This window comes from Schistocerca americana, chromosome 6 (assembly GCF_021461395.2).
Source record: "Schistocerca americana isolate TAMUIC-IGC-003095 chromosome 6, iqSchAmer2.1, whole genome shotgun sequence".
NCBI lineage: Eukaryota > Metazoa > Arthropoda > Insecta > Orthoptera > Acrididae > Schistocerca > Schistocerca americana.
In genome coordinates this window covers 579,613,479-579,640,312 of record NC_060124.1, presented here as the reverse complement: position 1 = coordinate 579,640,312, position 26,834 = coordinate 579,613,479, and the positions used below count along the sequence as shown (strand labels likewise).

Sequence of the window (26,834 nt, the reverse complement as noted above, 5' to 3'; positions counted from 1 at the left end):
AGGGTTAGCATTACGACAAAACTAATCATTTACAGGAACAGAACCACGTTCTTCGTTATTGTCGGAATTACTTGAAAACATTGCCACATTACGCTTCCTTACACGTCTAATGATGTCACCGTCAGAGGAATCGTCCTCAGAACCATCAAAACAATCACTCAGTTATCTTTTATTCTCGTTTCGAACATGTCAATAATGATCGCGGAAAACCTCAGGAAATACTTCAGGACCGTTTTTTCCTTTCCGTTTTCTGAATAGGACCATCTCTAAAAGCAGGAGCAATTTCAAGACAAAACCAATAACTGTGTGAAATGTCAAAACAGAATCAAAGTATTAAAGAAGCAAAAAGTATAAGAAGGCAATCAAGTCTGACACACTAGTAGATTACCTGACATTTACAGCTGTATTGGGGTTGATCTCAGAATCTAAACACTGTTGTTGTTGTTCTTATTACGCACGTATATTCGCCTAGTTCGCACAAAAACACGCAATGATTACTGGTTGCAGCAAAATTAAATCCCCAACTTTAGATCATTTTGGCAAGATTTTTTTATTATTACAGGGCCAATCCATACGAGACTCTACACCTGCATGTAGTAATGCCACAAAGCACCGTTTTATATTTTTAATCTCTATATCCAAGAATTTATTATTTTAACGGTATTAATTCACCACAGAGTGACGATAATACTGATGTAAGAGACACTAATATCTTGCAATAATTTTTTGAGGCATATATTTGGAAAACGAAGTATGTACACCCGGTTTTCCATATAAATATATAATTCTTTGCACTGTATTTCGAAGATGTGATATTAGGGTGTAAAATAATTATCCCATCTGGTGGCGCCTCAAAACACGATGTGTACCGTTGATTGCCTCACAACAGTTTCGTGCCAGTTGTCACCAAGGACGGAACATTAAAACGTTTTACACATGTCTTCTGCATTTCATCTGTAACTATATGTGCACTGCTCGCACAGCTATTTTCTAATTATATGACGAGAGACGATATTATGGAATGGTGTCTCTATAAGGGATGTTTACTTCGAATTTGCATGCATTTTATGTGGGTTTGACGTTTTTAGATAATTGTGTCCCTTATATACATCATAATTTCATCCAATTAATGTGAACAGACGACGACATAAACTGGAGAAATGATCTGAAGATGGGGTTAATTCCGTTGAAGCCAGTAATTTTTGTGTGGTTGGTGGAATAAACTTCTGTAATAAGAAGAACAACCAAGAAGTAAACACCAAAATAGACGATGCATTAAAAAAAAAAAAAAAAAAAAAAAAAAAAAAAAAAAAAAAAAAAATCACCGCACATGTCATCTACAGACAGCATATAAAAAAACCGAGTTATGTCGAGATAGGTCTGCAACAGATTGCGTGCGAAACACGAATAAACTCGGGATCCGTCAGCAACGTGTTAATAGTTCCCGTTGCACACAGGTAATTCAATATTTCAATTTTGTGAATAATATGTACCTAATACCAGAAATATGCACGTAAGGGATCATTTTCTCATAAATGCGAACACCTATGGTTTTCGTTCTGTAGACACGATCAAATTAATATCCTTAGCTTTTTACACAGAACACACCTTTGCCTTCCATTCTCACATCGTGTAAGTCATTAATAACTTCTAATCTGTAATTCTTCCGTCTAATCATTTTCTTCTACAGGTGGCATAGCTGTTCGTTGTAGAAATATTAGTTTTCTACTGGCAAATAATACAAGAGAGAGGACTACAGAACAAATGTGTTGAAATTTGGAAGGGAAATTTTAAAATTTCCCTTGAGGCTAACTTACCATCGCACTTATAATTTGCCTAAATCGCTGCGTATTTATTATGAATCACGGCGCTATTCGGTTATAGCCACAATCAGGTCAAAATATAGGGTGTCCCGGGAGGAGTGGTCGATATTTAGGGATATGACAGGAAGAAGCATTCGAAGCACAAAGTCTGGTAAACGTGGGTTCTAAAGCCTTCAGAGCTATGAGCACTTTTTCATCTCCGCTACTGTGAAACACACTACTCCTACTGGAGAAGTGTTTATAGATCTAATGGTATGCATTCTGAGCCCACGTTAATTAGACGTTTTTGCTTAGAATAATCGTTCCTGTCATGTCCCTGAATACTGACCATTCCTCCTGGCATTCCCTGTAACTGTAAGTACAGGTACAATGCGTAACGTTGACCAAGTATACTGTAAAGAAACTTCCTGGCCCGAGCGAGACTCGAACTCGGGACCTTTGCCTTTCGCGGGCAAGTGCTCTACCATCTGAGCTACCGAAGCACGACTCACGCCCGGTACTCACAGCTTTACTTCTGCCAGTATCTCGTCTCCTACCTTCCAAACTTTACAGAAGCTCTCCTGGAAGTGTCCTGTACTTTCCTAGATTTGTAATGAGTAAAAAACATTGCTTTCTTTATTATCTTGGGTTTACACATATTTAGTGAAGGTTACCTTTCTGGACTCCAAATGTAAGCTGTACGACTTTCTCTACAATCACCCAGTTACCACATTTCCATGTGGACAACAGAATCGTTAAGGAACTGAGTGCCGAGGAGGCTCCATTATGAAGTACGGTGTAAGCAAAGGCACGAGAAATATTAGAGGAGATTATATATAGAGATATCTGTGATAGGTTAGCGGCTGTACCGCAGCCAGATGCTGCTGCTGCTGCCACGCGCTGAGTGAGACAGATGGCCTGTGTGACGTGCGGCGAGCTGACGGCCCGCGCAGACTTGGCTCGTCGGCTGGCTGGCTGCCTTTCCAGGCCACGTCGCAGGTCAGCGCTCCCGACCACACAGCAGCCCGCCTTCACCACCCGCACTTCAAAGGCGCCGACGCAGAGTCGGCTAGAATGTTTTGCTCGCTACACTAGCCGAAGTGTTCGTTCCGCGTTCTAATTCCTGCACCGTGGGACAGTTGATATAGGCTGCCTAGCACTAATAATGAGGCATTACTTCGATATGTACACTCGCTTTGAAAAGACTTTTTGCGTCGTGTCTGGCGCGGCTAGCGGTAATATACGGTTCTCAAAGCTGCACGCCTGTGTATTTCCTACAGTGCCGCGACGGATTGGTATGAGGCAGCGAACTACTGATGGAAAAGTCTTTGCTAAGAAACCTGATGACTCTTGAGAAATTTTCTAGAAACCTGTCATCTGATCTGTAGTGTTATCACCGTTCTCTTTCGAAGTAAACACTGTAGTGTTTTGGTGCACTTGAAAGACAGACACAAAGCCTGCAGACCGCAACCTCGGCCACTCGCAGACCAATGTTTACTTTAACGTGAGCTACAGTAGCAGGCACAGCTTCGATGTTGGCGCGTAAAGCGGCTCTCTTCTGCTCCCCATAATGTCTGCTGCGTAACAGGAGCTCCATCGTCTTCTCCTGATGTTTCTCTAGTTTATCTCCGACATGCCTGCTGGTTCTCACATACGCACGATTGGGCTACCAAATTTCTATACCTCGACAATACAGCTCCTAGTTAAAGGCATAGTTAACTCAAAACGCACCTCTCTAGTAATAGGTTTCCATTAAATCTTTACCAGTGTATAGGAACTACCTATTAATGTTTCTTATTTCCCGGTAAGTACTGCTAGCTCGTTGCTTTCAGGCAGTTACAATTTTGGTACAACTTCTTGCTCATGGAAAGCAGCGAGCGAGGGGGATGGGGGGAGGGTAAGGGGCTCAAAAGGAGGTTAAATAATGTTTCGCTGAAATCTGAGGCATATCATAAGGAATAGGGTAGACACATCACTGCACTGAATGGTTACTCTGCAACTATGAATGACAAGTTGAATAAGAGAAAACGAGTGAAAGTAGCCGTAACATGGAACATCCCCACTCTCGCTCCAGGTAAACGGAAGAGCAATAATGGTTCTCTAGGCTGCCGTATCATGGTCATGTATCGGACAAGACTGGAAGAAAACTTCTGACACCTAATAATGTTTTGGCTTATTTTGTACGGGAAAGTTTTGGCTAATAAATCGTGAAATATATAAGGGTTCGCTTTCCAATTCTGGTGTATATCGTACTGACTATAATGCAGGACAGATGTGTAATAGAGAGGTTGGTCCAACGGGACCATACTTTCATAATAGATTTGAAGAAAATAAAGGCTACGCTAATTCCACGTCAGCTTTGACCACGCATCTGATTGATGATCAGCTTGAGCTGCAACAACTTAACGACAATTTTTTGCACATTGTAGGTAAGGATCCGTACTTAATCTACTTGAAGGGATAGAAACTCTAAGAAGTCTCCCCTTTCACCCCAGTGAAACTTAACGAACATACAGATTCATACAACAGAAACATTTTAGCTAATTATGGCATATTTCAGGTCACCGTATAAGTTAGGTCTTTTCAAAGTTTTGTGCGTGTTTGGAGCATTTCCTCTTACAACTATAATTTTAACTGGTAACATTTTGTTTCTATAAAACTGGTTAATGTGGCGGTTTCTGTTTTACATCTAGACGTACAGGTCTTCTTCCTCTCTGATGTTGAGAGTATCCACACTCATGTTTGGTTTTGCCGCTCGCGGTTTTAAACCTTCCACCTACCATAGCTGCGTGTAGACACTGTGTTTGCGTCACGTGTGGTGCGTGCTCCCACCGGCCTCTCGCGTCAGCTGTTTACAGTTTTCCTTTTAGTATGGTGAGACGAGCGAGATGGTGGTTGCTGGCGGGATCCTATGTAAGAGTCTTACACGGTCCGATCTACATTTTGTTACGTGTTCCGTGATTCTGCGGGTAGTCGTTCCCTAATGATTTTTTTCGTTTTTTAACTTCTTAGTTTCCTATTTTATAAAGTGGTACACTGAACTTTTATTCAGACTACAGAGGGCGCAAGACAATCTTAGTTCTTTCACGTTTTATGTGAGTAATGCCAAGTCCTGAGTTTGCCGTCACATTTTCAGTTTTGAATGACTGCTTATCCATACTTTTAACATATTGTTTCCATCGTTACGATGTATGCCAGAAAATGGAATTATTTCATTCCGAAACCTGTCGTAAACAGTAACATTTGATTCTTGTGTTTTTCTTTATTTTGTAAAATGGACATTTACACTTTCGGCTGCTCCACAAAAATAAAAACTGTTTTTTAATGAGGCTTTTAGCTTTTGAGAGTCTTCAGCTACATCGCAAGTCCAACAATGTTCTCAACCTCCCACTATCAAATCGAACGACACTTCAAGCCTATCTTGCAATAGTAATCTTTTATTCTTGCCTTCAGATGTAATACGAATCAACACACCGCAAAATAGAGAGAGAGAGAGAGAGAGAGAGAGAGGAAATATACGCACTTTTCTTCCACAAGCGCACTCTGTATAGGGAAATTCACACGAACCTGACCATAACGTCTGCAACATTTTCTCAGTAGGTCACGTCCCAGCCTGACATCGCAGACGCACTATGGTCATCCATTTTCGATATCTTACATTAATGACCTCTCTAGTATATTGGAAGATTAGTATTAATATCCGCTGTGTATCTGTATCACCGAAAAGCAGCATGAAAACTGCACACAGTAACTTCTGATTATATTTTTCCCCATGTTTCAGAGAAAGTAGCTCCGCTTTCGAACTAACTCCCGTACAACGTATTATTGTAACACGTGCCATCTTCCTTTCCAGATACTTTGTACTTAACTGACACAATCATAAGTGACACCTGTCGAAAAAGCTACCTGCACAACGTGAACTGAGAACTTCGCTTGCCGTACCCGGAGCGGCAGCATGAAATTTTAGGATTCCTCCACAGGAGCCGCCAAACAAGGGTCGACGAATGCAGCACAAATGGAGCGAGTGTCAAGGGAGTAGCTCGCATTAGCGACGCTGTAGCGATCCAGTTACGTTTCCCTCGCACATCCATTACGCGCACACGTATGCATAACGCTTGGTAATCGCGTGAGGCTACGGAAGAAAACAGAACAGGTTTCACCGGCTATCAGGGAAATGTTGGGCTGCGGAAACCACTTTCCTTTCGCCGCGGTGAAAGAGAAAATAATCGCCCCCAAATGACTACCCGCTGGCGCCAGCCGGCGGTTAATGTTCGGTATCCTACTCTATCCGCCTAGGGCGCTGTGCTGCGGTCAGCCGCATGACAAGCCCAACTTGGGAAGATCTGATAATTTCCCGCGTTTACAAAATTGTTTTTCCCTCTCTGAGACTTTCTCCAAATATGATGGATTACTACAGTTAGTAACCGAATTTCTCAACCAGAAAGAAGACTTACGACGCGTTAATCTTCTCGAGTGTACGTAAGCAATCTGCTGCAAATCAGTCACTGTAAGAAGACGGACGATTACTGTGTACCGTCTCGCAGACGAAACGGTCATTAGAGAAGCACCAGAAGCTCGGATTGAAGAAGAAAACCAGTTGTGTCTTTTCCGAAATGGTTTAGGGAATCGTGGAAAACCTGAACGTCGATATCTAGACTGGGATTTGAACTGCCGTCTTTCTACATAAAGTCCTTTGTGTTACCACTGCGTCACTTCGCTCTGTCGCTGTTTTGCTCTGAAAACACACACACACACACACACACACACACACACACACACACACACACAAACAAAAAACGCTCGCGCGTGCGTGCGCGCTGTCCATCGATGACACGTAGTACGTTTGAAAAAACACGTTGCATCGTTTGAGTCACGCCTGTGAGTGTGTGACGGACTAGCCCGCAAAGCACGCCCGTCAGCACCTTAGCGACGACGCGGCCGTGCAGGCGTCATGCAACAGCTACCCGAGTCTGAATTGTGTGTGCCAAAAACGTGAACAATTGGAACGGGAAACTTGCCGCTTACATTAATTATTATTTCGGCGAACAATACCGCAACTGACTGCTACTAATCTTCGCCCAACAAGTGAATCCCCTCTCCAGAACACGCAGATATTAGTTAAGCTGCCAAGTTGTTCGATCGCTCATTGCGCACTTCAACAGTTTTTCTGACTGATCTGCGTCCGCAGATCGCGATAGTATGGGGTTTGCAGGTCACTTTTACACAAACATTGTTTCTTCTCCCCAACTACTGTCTGTGATTATTGGGGCGCCAATTATTTCACTAGCTCTCACGGCTTATTATAGAATCAACAATAACTGGACACAGCCTTCAGAAATTTTCGCTGCCACCTCCCGAAGCTATACTAAATGGAACAGTAATGATGGAAAAATAAAACGATTATCGAGGACACTGTAGCTTTTCTAAAAACGAGTAACTTACAAAATGAGTGTGCGAGCCTTTCTCTTGGAGAAGTAGGAGAAAACTTGAGGTATCGCGCATATATATATATTCACACGAAATCGCAAATTAGTTGAAGCATCGTGTGCCATTTTAAGAATTCCGGCTACCACAATCTCTTGCAAACTCAGTGAATGCAACAAATAAAGGGTATATCACGTCAAGATTAGTAGAGTAGTTGTTAGTGGTGAAACAGGTAATATTCTTGACGTGGTGCACCGCATGTACTGTATTCATATCGATTCTAATGGTTAAGATGGCAAAAACATGAGAAATTTTGCAAATGCTTTAATAATTTTACGATCCAGACTCTTAAAATAATTATCCGTTGTCTGAAACACACATGATGTCGACCTGAGCCGAAAAAATTGCAAAAAGCTACGCAATTTGCGACTGGTGTTAGGTCGGTACCTTAGAGTGTACTACAGTAAACAGTTTCTAAATTTACTGGAGGTTCACAAAGATTAGTGTAGACATCTCATTCCTGTAAGAAATCAGACTGATCTTTAAACAATCATTAATGCTTGTTATTGAATGCATCACGGAAACTAGAATTGTCTAAGTCTGTAAACCGTGATTCCGTCAGCTGCATCGGTAGATTGTTGCCGTATCGATGTTCCGGTTCTCTGGATGAAACAACATCGGTGTCCTGGAATGTTTCCTCATTGATACTTTCAAGTCCAACTCTTTTAACAATCTTTTCAAATTCCGGCTTCCTTAAAGTAACACGATACGAACAATCCAATATTCAACAGAAGGTTGTTGACTTTTCTGAGTTTATAGAGAGAGAGAGAGAGAGAGAGAGAGAGAGAGAGAGAGAGAGAGAGAGAGAGAGAGAGGGAGAGGCAGTCTCTGATAGCTGGAAGGATGGGTAAGGAAATCACCAGAATGCTTTTGAAAAAGACAGGTTCCTACATTTACTTCAAGCACTTAAGGGAAGCCACGGAAGAAACACATCTGGATTTTAGGTGAGTCCAATGTGCTAAACACAACGCCATGTGGCTCTTCTTGGTCGAGTTCTTGCTGAAAAGTACAGTCCACAGTGTACACGTGCTTATGATGCCTTTAGAATTTCATGCAGTTCATCTCTTCTTATCACTGCTGCACTGTTTTCAACTACAACGTGGACGAATACGTATATGCCAAGTTAACATAGAAGGATACACGAGGACAAAAGGAGACATCCTCACAAATCTACTAACAGAAGAAAAAATTGATGTGCTGACCTTGCAGGAAACACATCTATCAGAAGAAAATATCTCGAGACTTCTTATACCAGGCTATGAAATTGTGGGCTATAAAGCCCATAATAAACACGGTATTGCAACACTGATCAAGAAAGAACTGGTTGATAATATTGAGGAAACTATGCACCACGAATTTGCCGTGGGAATCAAACTAAACGATATGACTGTGTATAACTTGTACAAGCCACCTTCAGAAAAATGGGAACAACCTGTTTTACCTAACCCACAACACCCTGCAGTCATAATTGGCGATTTTAACTCCCACCACCCCAGATGGGGCTACCAGTCTTGCGACAAAGAAGGACTCATGCTGGCAGACTGAGCAGATATAAATAATTATACATTAATATACGATGCAAAAGATACCCTCACCTTCTGTTCAGGAGCGTGGGGCACAACATCAACGCCCGATCTTTGTTTTGTCTCATCTGGAGAAACTGGAATAGCACTTCCGTCCAAGAGAACTGTACTGAGCCGTATTCCTCGGAGCCAACACAGACCAGTTATTATAGACCTTGGGATCCAAATACCAGTAATAAAGAGCCCCCCCTATAGCCCGCTGGAACCTCAGGAAGGCTAACTGGGTTAAGTTTAAAGATACCATTGAAAATAATGTAAACAGAATTCCCCCAATTCCAGAAAATTACGACAGATTTACGAAGTTAATTATTAAAGCGGCACGTAACTCAATACCTAGAGGAGCGCGGAAAGAATACATCCCATGCTGGACAAAGGAGTGCGAACAACTACTCGATGAATATAACAAAACAGAGAATCCAGAACTAGGAGAACAGCTCATAAGAGCTATGGACGAGGAACGCAAACAGAGATGGCAAAAGCGGATGGAACAAATGGACTTTACGCACTCCTCACAGAAGAGCTGGAGTCTACTGAGGAAACTTGGCGGAGCACAATTCAAGGGACGGAACATCAATAATAAAATGACCCCTAACAAGATATGCTCTTCTATACTACAAACATCCAGAATCCATGCCTCCGCCTCGAAGAAAAAAGAACTGCACCAACTGATGAACGAAGAGCTAGATGCAAGCGAGGGGGAAGCAGGTTTAGCGAACTGGGTAACACAAGAAGAGATAAATATAGCACTAAAGAAAATGTCACCTGGTAAAGCAGCTAGCTGTGACGGCCTTCTTCCAGAATTCTTGAAGAACCTCGGGCCAAAGGGAAGAGCATGGCTGTCTTCTCTTTTCTCTAATATCATAGATACCAGCCGGTTACCAAAGCAATGGAAAAACGCACAAGTCATAGCCATCCAGAAACCAGGGAAAATAGGAGAGAATGCTAAAGATTATAGACCGATATCTTTATTGTGCACCACTTACAAGCTGTTTGAACGAGTCATCCTAGGCAGAATAGAAAGTAAAATAGAAGCTGCTCTTCCCCCAGAGCAAGGCGGTTTTCGAAAAGGAAGAGATTGTTGCGACCAAGTTCTCGCCCTAACCACTTTCATTGAAAGAGGTTACCAAAACAAAAAGAAGACGGGCATGGTATTATTAGATCTCACCTCAGCATACGACACCGTATGGACAAAAGGGATACTGTATAAACTGTCAAAAGTCGTGAAATGCAAGAAGATCATAGATCTAGTCAGAAATATGTTGATAAACAGGAGGTTCAAGGTATCTCTGAATGGGAAAACAAGCAGCTACAGGACACTACAAAATGGTCTCCCCCAAGGGTCTGTGCTGGCTCCATGCCTTTTCAATTTATACATAGCGGACATCCCAAACCTGGAATCTCGTTCTTTTATGTATGCAGATGACATCGCTATCGCGGCTCACGCCAACACTTTCGAAGAACTGGAAGAAATTTTAAACAGGGATCTGGAACGACTACAACAATATTATGACAACTGGCACCTCAAAGTAAATCCGACTAAATCCGTGGCATCAATAATGCACTTGTGTAACAAAGATGCAAATCGTGAGCTAAAAGTGCAAATAAAAGGTAAATTGTTGAAAAACGATAGAACGCCAAAATATCTGGGTGTTAAGCTAGATCGCACTCTCACATATAAGAGCCACCTGTACGAAGTCGCCCAAAAAATGAAAACAAGAAACAACATCATAATGAAACTGGCAGGAACAACCTGGGGATGTTCCACTGAAACTCTACGCACATCAGCACTGGCACTTCTGTATAGTGTAGCGGAATATTGCGCACCCGTCTGGGCCCGCAGTAGGCATGTCAGATATATTGATGTGCAACTTAACGAGACAATGAGGCCCATAACAGGAACAGTAAGACCCACCCCGAAACCTTGGCTGCCCGTCCTTGCCAATATCGAACCACCCTCGATTAGACGTGAAAGAGCAATCCAGAGGTACAAAGAAAAGTTCAGGGACCTACCTCCTCCCCCTGACAGATTGATGTCAAGAAATCCCTTCTGGAAAGAACTCAAACAACAGATTGATATCGATAACCTGTGGAAACAGCAATGGCAGGAAAGCAAAGTGAATAACAGTTTCCTTATTGAGGACCCATCTCAACGAGTTCCAGGCTTCCAACTCCAACGTAGAGTGTGGGTAACTCTAAATCGTCTGCGGACAGGTGTTGGTCGGTGCGGATATTTGTTGAAAAAGTGGGGTTTCTCCCAGGACCCCAATTGTGAGTGCGGAGAGAGTCAAACCATGCAGCATATAGTTGAGTGCGACGTACACGGACTTAAGGGAGGAAATCTGATGGACATACATGTGATAAGTGACCAAGCACTTTTGTGGCTGGAAACCCTGAAAATTTTATTGTAAATCATTGTTAATGTTAATTTAAATTTTTATGTTGATGTTTGTAAGTGTATCACGCTTTGCCCGTAGCTGAACGAGAAATAAATAACTACAACGAGAAATTATTTTCTTTGGGGAGAGCAAGGATGGGAGCTTCATTTCTTCGAACCGTGCGGTGTGGAGCGTTGTCAACTTGAGCAGTGTGGCTGTGTGGGGTATTTGGAGGTATGCCTTCAATCGCTTTACGTAGCCTGTACCAGTCATAAGGTTCCTGTAAGCTACTTTCTGCAATGTCTTTCCAAACACTACAAGCTGCGGCCTTCGAACTGAATAAATACGGGAGAGTCCTGTACTTCAGAATAAAACAACAATGAGAGTCCTGTACTTCAGAATAAAACAACAATGACAGTTCTGTACTTCAGAATAAAACAACAATGACAGTTCTGTACTTCAGAATAAAACAAAAATGCCAGCACTGAATGTGAACAGTAATTCCAACACGGCTGTTATCACCGTTATCAACGTACCTAACTGTCTCACGGGAAGACTGTCAGGTGCTGTCGTACGACACTTAGTAACACCGTGTCTCAGCGTTAAACTCCTGGCTTCATTTGAGACAAATTCTTTGCATAGATGTGGTTGGTGACGTACCTGCTCAAGTGTCACAAAGGCTACGTGATTCAACAGATAATAAACACCTTTTATACTGTTACTTTTGCCCAAGGGATAAGTTACCGGATAATTCGGAGATTTATAACAAAAAGGGAGTTCGTCACAAAGAATGAAGGGGCTTTATTCCTATGGCTCGGGTTAGTAAGATACTGATTTAAGCGGGTAGTGTAAGAAAAACATCTACTATAAATTTATGAAAATAGAAGTTAAGCCTAACATCATCAAGTGTATCAAGCGACCTGAGGAACACGATTCGAGAATCATTTTTCTGTACAAGTTTCAATTAAATAATTAATTGTAATTTCGTTTTATGTGCAAAAATGCGTGTGAAATGACTATCTAATTTCCTGCTTCGACAGGCTACAATTAGGTGAAGCAGCTTACTTAAAAAAAGTTTATGGCAGAATAAGTGTGCATGTGACTATCAATGAAAGGACTATCTCTCCAAGAAAAGCAAGAGGAGATGAAACCTAACTCATACACTCATATCTGTTTCACTTACTATGTATAACGATACTAAGGCTACAACTGTTTTTAAGTCCCGCTTTTCTTTCATGTCAATACTTTTGACCAAATGCCAAACCAGATGTTACTGCGTGCAAAATATGTACGAGAATTCAAGAGCTTTTTGTGTAATGCACTTGATCGTATGCTCAGTACGGATATTTGAATATAGAAAGTGGTGGATTGATGAGAACTGTATCACTTGGTTCAGATGATCCGGTATGTAAACGACGAGGAAATGTTAGCACCAACGAAGACGGACACACAGGGTCCGAAATATAGCATTCAATTTAAAACAAGTGCTCGAGTGCGGAATACTAAATACGACGTGCGGATCTTGCGCCTAGCTCCAACAAAGCCCCACGAATTTAGCGCTCAAGCGATAATGGGTAAGACGATTCCCGAACGATTTGAATATCTGTAAACTCATGCCAGAGGCCTTCGTTGCCGTCATCTGGGAGCACATTGATCAAACCGCTACTTTCTCTGCCCGGGGACTGGGTGCGTGTTATCATATAATCATCATTCGCGACAGTGAATAGATTGGACTGTGTAAAACTTGGACTGCGTAAAAATTGGGACTTTGTACGGACGCTAATTACCGCTCAGTTGAGCGCCCCCACAAAGCAATCACAATCATGATCAAACCGCTACCACTTGTGAGAGTAACCTCAATGAACCACGAGTGTACTGAGGAGACACTTTCCATTTCTTTTCCGGCCATGGTGTTCCATTTTCTGTGGTATCGTAAATCCCTAACAGCGAATGCCTTTACGCTTCCTAAAGTAAGCAGTTTCCCTCGTCCTCTACCCCATACCTGCGAAACTGACCCAGAGGTCTTATTCAATTTCTTCGTTGTCGATGCGATGATCAACACTACAACATGTCATTCATGTAACATTAGTCAAGACCAGACCCGTTCGGTCAATTCCTGCAATCCTTCGTGTGTGACACCGTGCTCTGGAAGTCCACAAGACTACTACTCGTAGGCGGCTGTTGTGACGTATGAAGTGACGTACGGTTAAGAACCTTCAAGTTCTTTTTCTTTTGCCGCATCCCAGGTTAGGAAGTTAACCGGTGAGAATGGCCGGACTGCAAGCAGTCGGTGCACACACTGCCACCGAGCGCGGAAGCGGCGCGGGCGCCCCTGTTCCACATAAGGCGGCGGCATTCCCGCACGGCTGCGACCGCGGCCTCGGATCTGGCACGCACTGCGTCCTGCTCCGCACGCAACACGCCGCCACACGCACTGCGGGGACCGGCGTACAGCCGCTGCCACTGGCCACTCCGCGTGACCGCTTACTTTCTACCTGCGTAGCCTCAACCTCTAGGCTGCACCTCGCCCAACAGCAGCCGGAGTGCGTGAATACCGTCCCACGCGTGCCCTGCTGATAACGCCACAACCCAAACGGCTGCGTCTGGAACGGTGCCGTGGACTGCTGACGAAAGGCGTCGCACTGTGTTCAGCGGTGAATCGCGGTTCTGCACTACCCCGGATGACAACCGCTGGCGATTATGGCGGCGAGCTCGACAGGTCCCATTCTTCCTACATTTTTTTTGTGGGGGGGGGGGGGGGGGGGGCGGCGCACAGCGGTGTTACTCCAGGCGCTATGGTACGGGGAGCCACTGGTGTCACTTCGGTTCACGGGTGGTAGTGATCGGGGTAGCTCTGACGGCACAGAGGCATGTCACGACCATCTTGGGTCCTGACGTGTTATCTCTCACGAAACAGTATCGTGGTGCCATTTTCCAACAGGACAACGGTTCTCCGCACACGGCACGTGTGTCTATGAACTGTCTGGGTGATGATAAGGTAATCCCTCGGGCAGCAAGAACTTTAGATCTCTCCCCAATAGAAGATGGATGGGAAGTCCCCGATAGGAGATGGGTGGGACAAACTCTGACGTCAGTTCCGTTCCAGATGCATTGCCCACGAAATCAAGGACCAGTTGCGACAGCTGCGGATCAGCTTGCCTCAGAGGAGGATAGTCTATATAACGGCTTTATGATAACCTTACCAACCGGATCACTGCATGCATCCTGGCCACAAAGGGGGGGGGAGGGGGGGAGGGGGGGGGGAGAAGGTGCAACATCATACCAATAAATTGGTGGTTCACTTTTGTCGGGCAGTGGACGTCGAGTAATTCCGTAGCATATTAATATATCAGTCGACGTTTGAATCAGAACATCGTCACAGTGAGACCTACGGTAGTCATGAAGTTCTGGGAATCGTGTCGGAAAAATAAAGTTACGTAATCGTATTTGTTTGTTGGCTGGTCGGTGCACGCCTGCAGCCCTAACAAGCACTGAAATACGCCCGCCACGTAAGCGCAGCACGCCGCTAGGCTAGTCGAAGCACAACGCCGCTGCCCATCTGCACCTTATGAGCAGGTCGCAGCGTTTCCCCTTGTCTCACCCCATCGGCATGATACGGTGTTGTGGCGAGACGATTTCAATGCGTACAGAAACTGCATACATATGCGTGCGCTAACAAAATGGAAATTACATATATTTATCTTCTGGAGGTGATAACTGAAAATCTTACAGTGAATAAAATTCGCGTCTTCCAGAATGTGCTTTATTAAAAGTTACACACGGCTGTATCTCTACCGACGACGAAATATTAATCGCCCGTTTTCAAAAATCTTACAAACGTATACCTACATGGCATAAGATGCGTTACCAGCCTACAGTTACAAGGGTGGAAAAGTATTGCGCCTGCCACGCAACATTGTGAATGAAATTTTTGGACGTTTGTCGCATCATAGTTTCATTAACTCCTTTTTTGACTAATATTGAATTGTAAGCGTCGCAGAAATACTTATTCTTTGGACAATGTGCTGAAAGTAGCCCACATTCGAAAAGCTTCCAACGGCATTCATTAGCGCCACCCTACTATCTAATAATGCTGCATAACAACTTAGAAAAGTGATCATGTGAACACACAGTAACAGCCAATTCCACATGGTTATGTTACAAGTAGCTTGTGACAAAACTAAATTCATGTTGCTGAACAGTGTACGTATTGCCTGCTTGGATGCAACTAATGCCACAGCAAGTTACATGATGATGGCTAGTGCCCGACCATTAATAGATAAAGAATACATTTGTGTGCAGCTTAAAGGAGTCGTTTTTGAATGACCACATGTACCACGTGACTGCATATATACATTGATCATCCCACAATGATAATGTCGACTTTGACGTTATCAAGTGATTTGAGTACTGAAACACAGCAACCGTAAACATGGGTAAAACAAATCCAGCGAATGTGAGCTTATACCGGGTGTCTCTGCTATAGCTCTTCAGGAGCATTTCCTCTATAGTTTTAGCAAATATTTGCCGTTTCGTTCTTGCACTGTGAGGCCGTAGTCAACTCAAATTCTGCTCATTACTTCTCTCATGCGGTGCCTCGACGGAAAGTGTCGATTTGTTTCCTGCTACAAACTAATCGTTTCTGAATCGGAGTTTTACGTTATCATTCGACAGAGAGGTTTCAAATTAATAGAGTGCGATATTCGCTTTATCGATATGTATTAACAGGGACACTCAAAACACGAAGAATAACCTCGTCTTCCTGCAGCAACTGAGGAGCTTCGCTGCTTGGCGGGTTATTACTCGTGTCTTACTGCTACTGTTAATACATATCGATAAAACAAGTATCTCACTACAGTAATTTCGAACCGCTTTGTGGAATGGGCACGTAAAATTCCGAATTAAACATCTTTTCTTTGGAACGTGAAACAAACCGACGCTTTCCGTCGACGCTGGGAGTCGCATGAAAGACGTGACGTGCAGTATGTGTTCGGGCTGGCTCCTGTTACACTTTGCGAAAGCATCAGAGAAAATGCGCCTGACAACTCTTAGAAGGGACACCCTGTGTATGGCTTTTATCGAGGCTAGTTACGGCACTGATGGAAGTGAATCTCGTTGACAAATGTAAGCATTCGATACCTAACATGTCCTCGAGAAAACTGAACGAAAACCCAATACATGAAAGGCGCGTGCGCCTATCAAAAATGACATATCTGAACTGATACATGGGCTGTCCAAAACAAAATTTAATGTGGTGGTATTTACATATGTTTTTGGATGGTGTCCCCCTTTAGCAAAACACAATTTTGTTTTTTTATCCCAAACATATTTCACTGCAGTTGCAGTATCATCAGTGGGCTTTTATTTTACGGCTTTTTACCGTATGGTGTGGTTTTCCTGAGGTGGTATATTTTTATAGTGCCCATTTCCTTTCACAGTTTCTCATATTTTCTTTTTTCATCTTCACGGTGAAGTTCTGTATATTGAACTGCCACTGTTTCACTGTTTACCAGCTGTGCTATTTGTCCAGTTCCTGAAGATGTAGGGTTAATTTAAGAATTAAGAAGAAACAGTGCGTCAGAGGCGAATTTTATTCGCTCTCATTAATACCAGCAACCAATGGCTCACGAATGAATACTTTAAAGAATGATCGTTATCAAAAGAGAAGGCGGCAGTAGCTGTCTGAAGACGTAGCAAAACCAGAGGAGAGAGGGAGCAGTGTGCCCTGGGAACGGGCCGCAGTAGTAGGGCACACCGAGAGTCCCGCAGCGTCGCCCGTGGGAAGGCGGTGTCCGCCCACGCCGGGAATCGAGGCCAGAGGCTCCGGGCTATGGCTGGGGCACCGTTACGGCCGCTGCGTCTGCCGACCGCGCTCGCTGGCTGCCGGCACCTGACTCCACACCTCTCCTCTGCGGCTGCACCACACACAGTACACACGCCGCTTCCGACACTGTCCCGTCCGGCTACCAGCATTACAAGGACACCGTTACCGTACTCCATCCGAATACTGACACAGCGACGAATAAGCACACACTGATCTTTTGACAGGGGACGAAAGAATGACTACGAGTTTGCCGTCCTTTCGACTACCAACTCACTAGAGGCGAACCACACGGTCACTTTCGGGGCGAGGACAGGGAAAGAAACCTCCCGTGTCCTCCTCAAACGAACCTTCGCGTCTTCTTGTCTTACAGATAGGAGCGCTTTTTTCCGACCTCCGACGGGTCGCGAAATGGAAACCACAGCGAAAATAAGAAATGTTTTATTCGCAACATTTAGCTACGCCTTGCAGCTACTTGTCTACACCGAAACATTTGCCGTAGCGTCGTACAAACTTTCCAATGCCGTCACAGAAGGCAGCCGCCTGCGACTTCTGCAAATTCCCTACGCTGGTCTGCACTTCGTTGCCTGTGGCAAAATGCTGTTTTCATGGTCAGCTGCTGATGTGAACAGAGAGATGAAAATCAGAGGGAGCCCAGTCTGGGCTGTACGGTGGGTCATCGAACACTTACCATCGGGGAAGCCGCAGGACTATCGTCGTTCCACCTGCAGGATGCATTCGAGGATTGTGATAAAGACGGAAGTGAGTGACGAATCAGGAGAAGGCTCTCAGCAGAACTTCACACTTGGTGGGAGCACTATTGTTCTAGGCATCTTTACGTGCTCACTGTGCGCTCGGAACTGAAAAGTGCGACGTGGGGCGATAGACAAGCGTGCTAGAGAGACTGCCCAACACATCCGCGCCAAGTTTCACTGCATTTTCACTGTAGTTTTAATTCGGCGACCGATCGGAGATTTTTCCAAACAGGCCTCGTATTTGGGAAACCTAAACTGGACGGCTGGGCGGACGTATCAATGGCAGTTCTCACGGACGGGGGTGGGTACTCTACCGTGCGGTCCTTCGATTTCCTCCATACTTGTACGATTTCAAAGTCAGTGCTCAGATCACTTTCCTAAAGCATTTCTCAGTAACACTCGAGGAAAAAAAACTCGACTTCGAAAATTATCCAGCGAGGCTAAATATGAAACATTTCAAATATTTTAATAGAGCCGCTTGTATCTGATTAACTGCCGAGTCGCTAATTCCATTCTTACCAGTAGCAACTTTTAATTTTTAATAAGTAACATTTTTATTAGTGATTACTGAATGCATGAAATCTCATGTTTTTTATCTAGTTTTGTTTACTTTTCAACCACAGGTGTTGGTTTTGCTGTTCCGGTTGAGTATACGTACTCGTATAAGTTTGAGAATTCGTAAATACGACTTCGCGTCCTATTAATATCTGATGATGATGGATGAAATAGGCAACACTGCTTAATTGTTCGTAGGAAATACGAGCTACCCTGAATTCTTCAGTCTATTTAGACTTCAAGGTAAAGTGAGAGGTTTGTCTTCCCATCGTATTCGTATGTCTTTGTACTTACAGACATGGTAGCAATTTTTACCGCTGACGTGCCGTTTCCCGACGTTATGACAAAAAATACCCATAACTACGCGTTGTGTGTGTGTGTGTGTGTGTGTGTGTGTGTGTGTGTGTGTGTGTGTGTGTGTCATGTCGGTGCCTTGAAACAGCGTATTTTCATGTTCGCCTTATGTAATACAAAAATCGCAACTAACGCCACTCCATCTTTGCAAGCTGTGTTCCTATACGTCATCTGCTCGGTTCAACCTATGAAGCTCAAAGTAACGTCGCACAGTATTGGTAAACATTTCATAGCATATTCGCCACATCCGGCACAATTTAATGCCTTGTTCGAGCATAGGGATGTGTCACAACGCGAAATTCCCCGCTGTGATGCCGAAGGCCCGTCCCCGATCTTCGTCAACATCAGCTGTCGCGTCCCTCATGATGACAACTTTGACGTGTCTGCCTGCAGTCCCGATAGCGAACGCAGCCCAGGCAACAGCTCGTAGCATGCGATGCAGATGGCTCTGCGTCAGTCGTTAAAACACAGTTCCAGATATCTAGTTGCCAATTCAGCTTCGTGTACACACACACACACACACACACACACACACACACACACACACACACACACACACACAAATCCTTACGAAACATCGAAACATACTGTAGCTATGTGGAGCGCAATTAATACCTAACTCTTTCGGTGTTGGTGTAACCCGACAGTTTTCGCTGGAGGATTACGTTGCAGGTGCAGTAAATTTCCTGTCTCGAGTGTGTATTGACGCGGAACTCTCAGCTAGCCCTAGGTCAACAGGCGGGCAGGTCGATCGTCCGAGTCGTCTCTCACGGCAACGAGACAAACAAACCAACCGAGGCGAACCGAAGGTGACCGCAGTGTGGACACACTGCTCGCAGGCACCCCGTGTCTGCGAGCAAGCCGTCAACCCCACGTCACCGAGTCGAAACTGAAGCAACAGTAGTCGATTATCCTCCGTCGCCTCTTGTCATTATTTCAAAAAATAATTACTTGTTAATGTCGATACCGGCTACGTTTGACTATACGCGTCTTTTAAAGGATTTGGACTTCGAATAACTGTCTGGACATGGGCTGTCGTTGGGAAATAATTGCGTCACCAATGGAAAGGAAGTTCTAATTTATCAAAACATATTGATTATGATCCTTCGCACAGTGAAAATATTGTTTTATGCCACGAACGTTACTAATATTCCTAAATATATGTTCCACAGTGTATCATGTGCCGCTCAACTCAAAGTCAGACGTTCAGACCATGAAATGAACTGATACTGCAGTATATCGGTTTCCATTGGCAAGGAAGACTAAAAGGATGTGTGCGACGATTAATGCCTCGCAGTCGTAGAGCGGACTACGGATTTTCAACAAGTTTGGTTTTCGCTGCGGGTCGCTGCCTGACAGCACACTTTGCAGAGTCAGTAACAACGCTCCACACTCAAGTTAACGTCTAATGGGGGAGGTCTGTCAGTGCTGAGGCAAGTAACAAACTCTCTTTCAAGTGAAAAAGATGGAAGTCGCGTGCAAACTATATGACTGCGACGATACACGTTCGCATTTACTCTGGGACTGCAATAAAGGCACAGCAATAAAACAAGGTTCATAGCAATGAAACTAAAGAACAGGCACAAACAACACTAACTGATGGATGTCGTTATATGGAAAGTAGTGATCTATATATCTAGATACATTATTTCAGAAGCGAACACAAAACCGGAAACTGATTCCAAGACCAGAGAAGTCAGAAAATTTGAATGTGAATGTGTATATTGTTCGCCCATTACGTAACACATATCTGTAATTATTTTAAGGAGGCTATATGTTAAGGATTTTAAATATTTTTTGAAAAATCACGATTAGGCACAGTAGCTGTGGGTCACTTTATTGAAAGCTCAACTTACCCGACGACATACTTTCAGGCATAAAGGAACGACAATTATACGGTTTATGTCCTGGCTATCCTCGGTCTGACGAAACTGGTAGCTTTAATGAAAGAACATATAGACATTGCATCAAATCATGACTCTTCAAAAGCGGCCATAACATGACTGATGCTACCGAGTCGTGAGAGTTCTTCCAGTTCTTTCGCCGACTCCAATACGGCGCGCAGTATCACATTTCACATCTTTCCTCTCACTTTCATCACAACATGCTAAAGCGCAAGGAACTGCTACTGTTCCACTTTGACGTTCAGATGACTCTGAACTCTTAACCATCTTGAAGAATATTTTCCAAATCGAATGCAAGTGTGCCAGTGTGCTTGTGTTGCACGTTGTTATTCTGCGGAACAATAGCGCGGGCTACCAAGGAAACAGAAGAAGTATGTTACAGCAGCGTCGGCAGAGCTGGTGGCGGTACTCACCCCTGAGAGGCTGCGGCTTGGCGGGGGTGGTGACCGGCGCCGAGCGCCGGGACGCCGGCTTGCGCGCCACGGGCGTCTTCATGTCCGGCACCCCGTTCTTCTCTGCACAAACAAACAAGGCGGGCGTCAGATGGCTGTTCTGAACGCTCTCACTGCGTCAAAACGCGACGTGTGAGGCGTACACGAAGGAAGAGATATAGTACACGTAGGACAGATCGACTATCTGCGGAAAAGTACACTGGGACTGTGATGAAGGAGAAGAGGGGAAAGGGAAGGGTTAGTGGGTGACATGGAGTTGGAATGATTAGAATACCAAGAGTTTAATTGCAGAGGATTTAAAAAAAAAATGAATTTGAGCAAGATATTACAAGGGAATAAGGTTGGTCTCATACATATATATATATATATATATATATATATATATATATATAGAGAGAGAGAGAGAGAGAGAGAGAGAGAGATCACCTAGTCTACAAAGAAAGAAATGTTTATAACTGTACTATTTTGACTCCTGAATAGAGAGCCATAATTTTAGTAGAAACCATCTGATACAATTGTCTGGGAGAATAATGAGGTATTTATTTTATTTATTATGATATCCACTTCACAAAGCTACATTTGATGTTAGTTATTAATCGCTATCGATTTCGAAGCAAAAACAGACCTATAATGTTCGGGCAAGTATTGCTGATGTGCTGGCTCGACACATTCACGTCGAATAAATATCTACGCGTAAAGCGACAAAGCGAGATGAAATACATCGAGCACGTAAGGCCGGCTGTACAGAATCTGAATGATCAACTCTTGTTTCACTGCTATAATTACAGAAAGAAGTTCACCTATAAAGGGAAACGAGTACGTACGTTACTGAACCGGTAACCCGAAACAGCTTCCAGGTTCCCTCATACCTTACGCAGGCAAAAAATTTGATTTTCAATATTTCGTGTAATTATTGGTCGAATTGGGGAGGGGGAGGAGGAGGAGGAGGAGGAGGAGGAGGAGGAGGAGGAGGAGAAGGACGAGGAGATTAGTGTTTAACGTCCAACTACGTCATTAGAGACGAAGAACAAACTCGGTTTAGGGAAGGATAGGGAACCTAATCGGCCGGCACTTTCAAAGGAACCACCCCGGAACTTGCCTGAAGCGATTTAGGAAAACCACAGGAAACCTAAATCAGGGTATCCGGACGCGGGTTTGAACCGTCGTCCTCCCGAATGACAGTGCAGTGTGCTAATCAGTGCGCCACCTCGCTCGGTTTGGCCGGTGTGTGTGTGTGTGTGTGTGTGTGTGTGTGTAAGCTGCGTTAACTGATGGCGCGTAAATACCCGTAACTATATTCATCCAGTATTTGAGAATGATAGTGCTTAGGGAGATATATATACAGGGTGATTCAAAAATGCATGTAAATATTTTAAGGGTGTATTTGTGAGGTAAATATAAGACAAAAATGTTCTATAAATGTTTTTCCATAAACGTTTAATTCCAGAGTTATCGTTAAATACGAAAGTCATGTCCGTATCAAAACGACGGCAGTGCAAGCAGCAGGATGCCATATTCTGGTACGTAATTCACATACGTATCTCCCAACAGTTGATTCGAAACTGCATGAATAGTGTTTGTTTTTGTTTGCACGTGATGTTTACTCCTACTGTACGGAAGATGGCGCTGATGTTGTTGGTAACGGAAAAGTACGTCCTGTCGTTCATTCATCGTTGGAAGGCTAAAGGTTTCGTGCACATGATGTACTCAAACAGTGAGTATGCTGATATGCACCTTGTGTATGGTGCAGCAGATGGAAATGCACTTGCAGCAAGACGAAGGTACAGTGAGCTGTTTCCAGGAAGACGGTTACCAAGTCATCAGACGTTTGTATCTGTGGACAGACGTATGCGGGAGTATGGCATTCGTCCTGGGCCACATTCAGGTCGACCACTTGAGCATGCAGTGAACGTCGAGGAACATGTTTTGGACCTGGTAGACCAAGATCCATCTATCAGTACGAGACAAATTAGTGCAGCTGTACGACTTCCACAATCTACTGTATGGCGGCTGCTTCGGAGACAACAGTTGCATCCATTTCACCTGCAAAAAGTGCACGAATTGACACCTGAAGACTATCCTCGCCGTCAGCAATTCTGCCAGTGGTTACAAGAGCGTCATTTGAATGATCCAATGTTCATTCGGCGGATATTATTCACAGATGAGGCCATGTTTACTCGTGCGGGTGTAATCAATTCGCATAATATGCACCAGTGGGCTGTCGAGAATCCTGGCGCGAGAATTGTGCGTGGATATCAACATCAATTCTCCATAAACATTTGGTGTGGTATTGTGGGGAATTACTTACTCGGACCTCATGTTCTGCCTCCAAGGCTGAATGGGCACGCGTACTGCGAATTTTTGGAGGGAGAATTGCCTGGATTGTTACAGGATGTCCCTCTTGCAACACGAGCCACCATGTGGTTTATGCACGATGGTGCTCCCGCCCATTACAGCCGCAACGTAAGGGCGTACCTCAATTCTGCGTATCCACATCGATGGATAGGTCGCGGAGGACCAATTGCTTGGCCAGCCAGATCACCTGACCTGAACCCTTTAGACTTTTATTTATGGGGCCGACTAAAGACATTGGTGTATTCTTCTGCAGTACCGAACAGAGAAGTGCTACAACAAAGAATTGAAGGTGGTTGTGAAATTATTCGTGGAGAGTTGAACGGACTGTGTAATGTGCAGAGATCATTGATGCGACGAGCACGGGTCTGTCTGCAAGTTCAGGGACAGCATTTTGAACATGCATTGCATTAAGATTTGTGCAAATACAGTACAGTACAGTACAGTCTGCAAAATGCTTCAATTTTCCTTAGTTATTGTGCATTGCTGTAGTTCAATCAACAGGACCTAAATTAATACAGTGTTCGCGAGGAATTGTTTCAGTTTGTTACGTCACGTTTATTTATCAGTTTGCGTTGTTAGTCCAAATGCACTGTAATTAAACTGTGAACTCTGGGAATTAAATACCTTACATTGTATTGAATGTATTATCCTGTTTTGTTCATAACTCTGTAATAAGCCAAGTATGGCAAAAATTGTATAGAACATTTTTGTCTTATATTTACCTCACAAATACACCCTTGAAATATTTACATGCATTTTTGAATCACCCTGTATATATATATATTTTTTTCGAACTCTTTTCTAAAAATTTTCTCGTTTACATTATTTAAGACAAATACAGGGCTAGTATTAAACATATCCCACACATAAAATAACTAAACATTTATACATGGGATTTCGATTCTTTAAACAATCGGGGGTGTCCTGGTAGAACAGTAGTGCGACCCATTATTTAGTACCGCTGGTATGTTTGATTCCCACCAGGTCGGATTGAAGGTAGACATGGAAGCAATTCATAGTCGTACTGCTAGAGCTGTTCGATCAACACGGGAGCATTGCGGAGTTTAAATTGTCTCAGTAGTCTTTCATGTAAAGAAAGAAGAGAAACGGCCGTTGCGTCTGACTACAGTACAATTCTATTGCTGACAGCGCACATTTCGCATTAGGGACCTTGAAGGCACGATTAGATAGATTAGCTGGAGGATCGTACTCGCTTGCAGTGGTACGAAGTACTCTCCGTCATTCACCATATGCTGGCTTGCGCAGTGTGTACGTCGATTTAGATGGACATACTGTGCAAACACAAAGCACATTATTTTATAATCACTGACTGTATCAAGTACGGCTCGACCTTAACTGGCAACATCGAACAGTTGTTTGGTCCCTGATCGCGTTGCATTATTAAATTTCGCACAGAGGTACTTAACGAATGGCATGCTTGGAGTGTGTCGTAATTTTTGGTAATATATTTTTGTCTGCAGCAACAAAATGTTTTTAAAACTGTAGCTTTTACGCAGTCCGTAGGTATTGCATTCTGCAAGCTCTTTAAGATGAATCTCGTGGTGGAATTCAAGTTCGCAGCAACCCTCTTCAGTGATCTTGTGGGCTTCCTTTATGTGCGAACATAACAAACAGCTAACCGGGTTGCCCATCGTCGCGTGATAGACTCAGTTCGGTGCGCGTCTAGCGGACGGCTACCTCGAGGCAGTCAGAGCTCTGGGAGCCAGTGATGTGTTCCGCCGGCTGCCTGTTGCTGCCGCTGCTGCACCTGTTGGCGGCAGCTGCTGTCCTCTGTCTGACACACACGGCACAGCCAGCACCTGGCGGGCAGCAATTATCATACCTGCCCCACCAACAGCTGCGCCTTTGGGCCCGCCACCAATGGAAGAAACAGCTTGCTCATCTTGTAGCACTTAAGTAATGTAGTGGCCGTTTCACAAATGCTGTTAATGTACATACGCAGCAATGTTGGAAGTGGTCGCTGCGAGGAATGTCAGAAATGCAAGATGCTCTGTCGACGTCTGATTTTAATGATCAAGGTCCGAACTGCGTAAGATATTTGTAGCCCTGAATTTAAACTCATGTCCTAACCTAGCCACAACCGCGTGATGTGAAATATAACCGAGAAAACGGCGGTCAACAATCTGCGGCAGACCTGAAAGCATAATCGTTTTGTTCACGGCGATCAGAAAGCTAACCTCTACGAGCAAACTCAAGGGGAAAAAAAAGGAAAGATTCAGTTTCAGAGCTAGAAGCAAACTGTAACTCTCGCTGTCACTGGTTACCTGAAACTATCCTCACACTAGTAGCCTCGTTTCCAAGCGATCAGCAGTCCTAGATGGCGTTTGGTTGCAGCTTATAGGCAACACAGGCAGATTTCAAACGAAAAAAGAATGGCAGGAAGAAAAATAACAGCAAATAAAATCAATAAGATGATGAAACTGACGTGGCAAAGAACTAGAAATAAAAAAATTACATTTAAACTAATTACCTGAGTATAGGTAATAATCATACTCTTCTGATTAGATTTAGAAATATTTTCGCTGTCTTCAGGTTTGCTGGCCTTTACACTTCGCCTCAACACTACCTTAAATAATTCTGTTAACGACTGTGGTGTACCAGTCCCAACGCTCAAATTAGAGCCTTCAAAAATTACGCTTCGTGCAGTGTCGTGTAAAGCTTCTCTAATGTTAGGCGATCTTCAAAATGGGTCCCGTAGACTTAACATTTGAGGTCATCAGTGCCCCTAGCCTTAGAACTACTTAAACCTAACCAACCTAAGGATATCACACATCCATGCCCGAGACAGTATTCGAACCTGCGACCGTAGCGGCAGCGCGGTCATAGCGGCCGGCTAGGCGATCTTCTCTGCGATTACAATCACTGTGTATGTGATGCTCAATAGCGTCTTGTGCGGAAGAATCCCGTAGCGTTTGGTTAGTGCTGTGTATGGGAACGTATGTATGTCCTTAGCATCGCGCGCTTGCGGTTTTGTTTGTTTGTTTGTCTGTGTTTCGAAATACGACTGTCAGAGGCAAATCCATGAATCGGGACCGATAAACACAAAGAATGCATAGCGGACAAGGAATTGGAACCGAACTTCTTGTGGACTATAGCTAAATTTTACAAGTTTACAGTATCTTACCGACACCATATACAACTAGGTGGAAGTATAGAGTACTAAGTCACACTAATATACAGCAACGTTTCTTATCGCAGTGTTGGACATACTGCTCTCCTACTGAGGAAGAATAGCAGCGAATACCCCGCGTGACCCATCTTTACAAATAAGGCAATATGTTCAACCCGTGTCTACATCGCCTTAAATACTCCGCAAGGGACTGTAGGCGGGGGGTACATCGTTCCAATGTTCTCGATTCTCTTTCCTATTTAA

The 26,834-nt window shown here is 43.9% G+C and overlaps 1 protein-coding gene across 4 annotated transcripts in view; it reads right to left on the bottom strand.

Moving 5' to 3' along the window:
• Window positions 1–26,834, bottom strand: part of LOC124619220 (microtubule-associated tumor suppressor candidate 2 homolog) — a 586,056-nt gene that overhangs the window by 126,431 nt on the left and 432,791 nt on the right. For all 4 annotated transcript variants that reach the window (XM_047145442.1, XM_047145444.1, XM_047145445.1 and 1 more), the window contains one exon: window positions 21,047–21,148. In XM_047145442.1, the coding sequence (XP_047001398.1) occupies window positions 21,047–21,148 (102 nt within the window). The remainder of the gene's footprint in view (window positions 1–21,046; window positions 21,149–26,834) is intronic.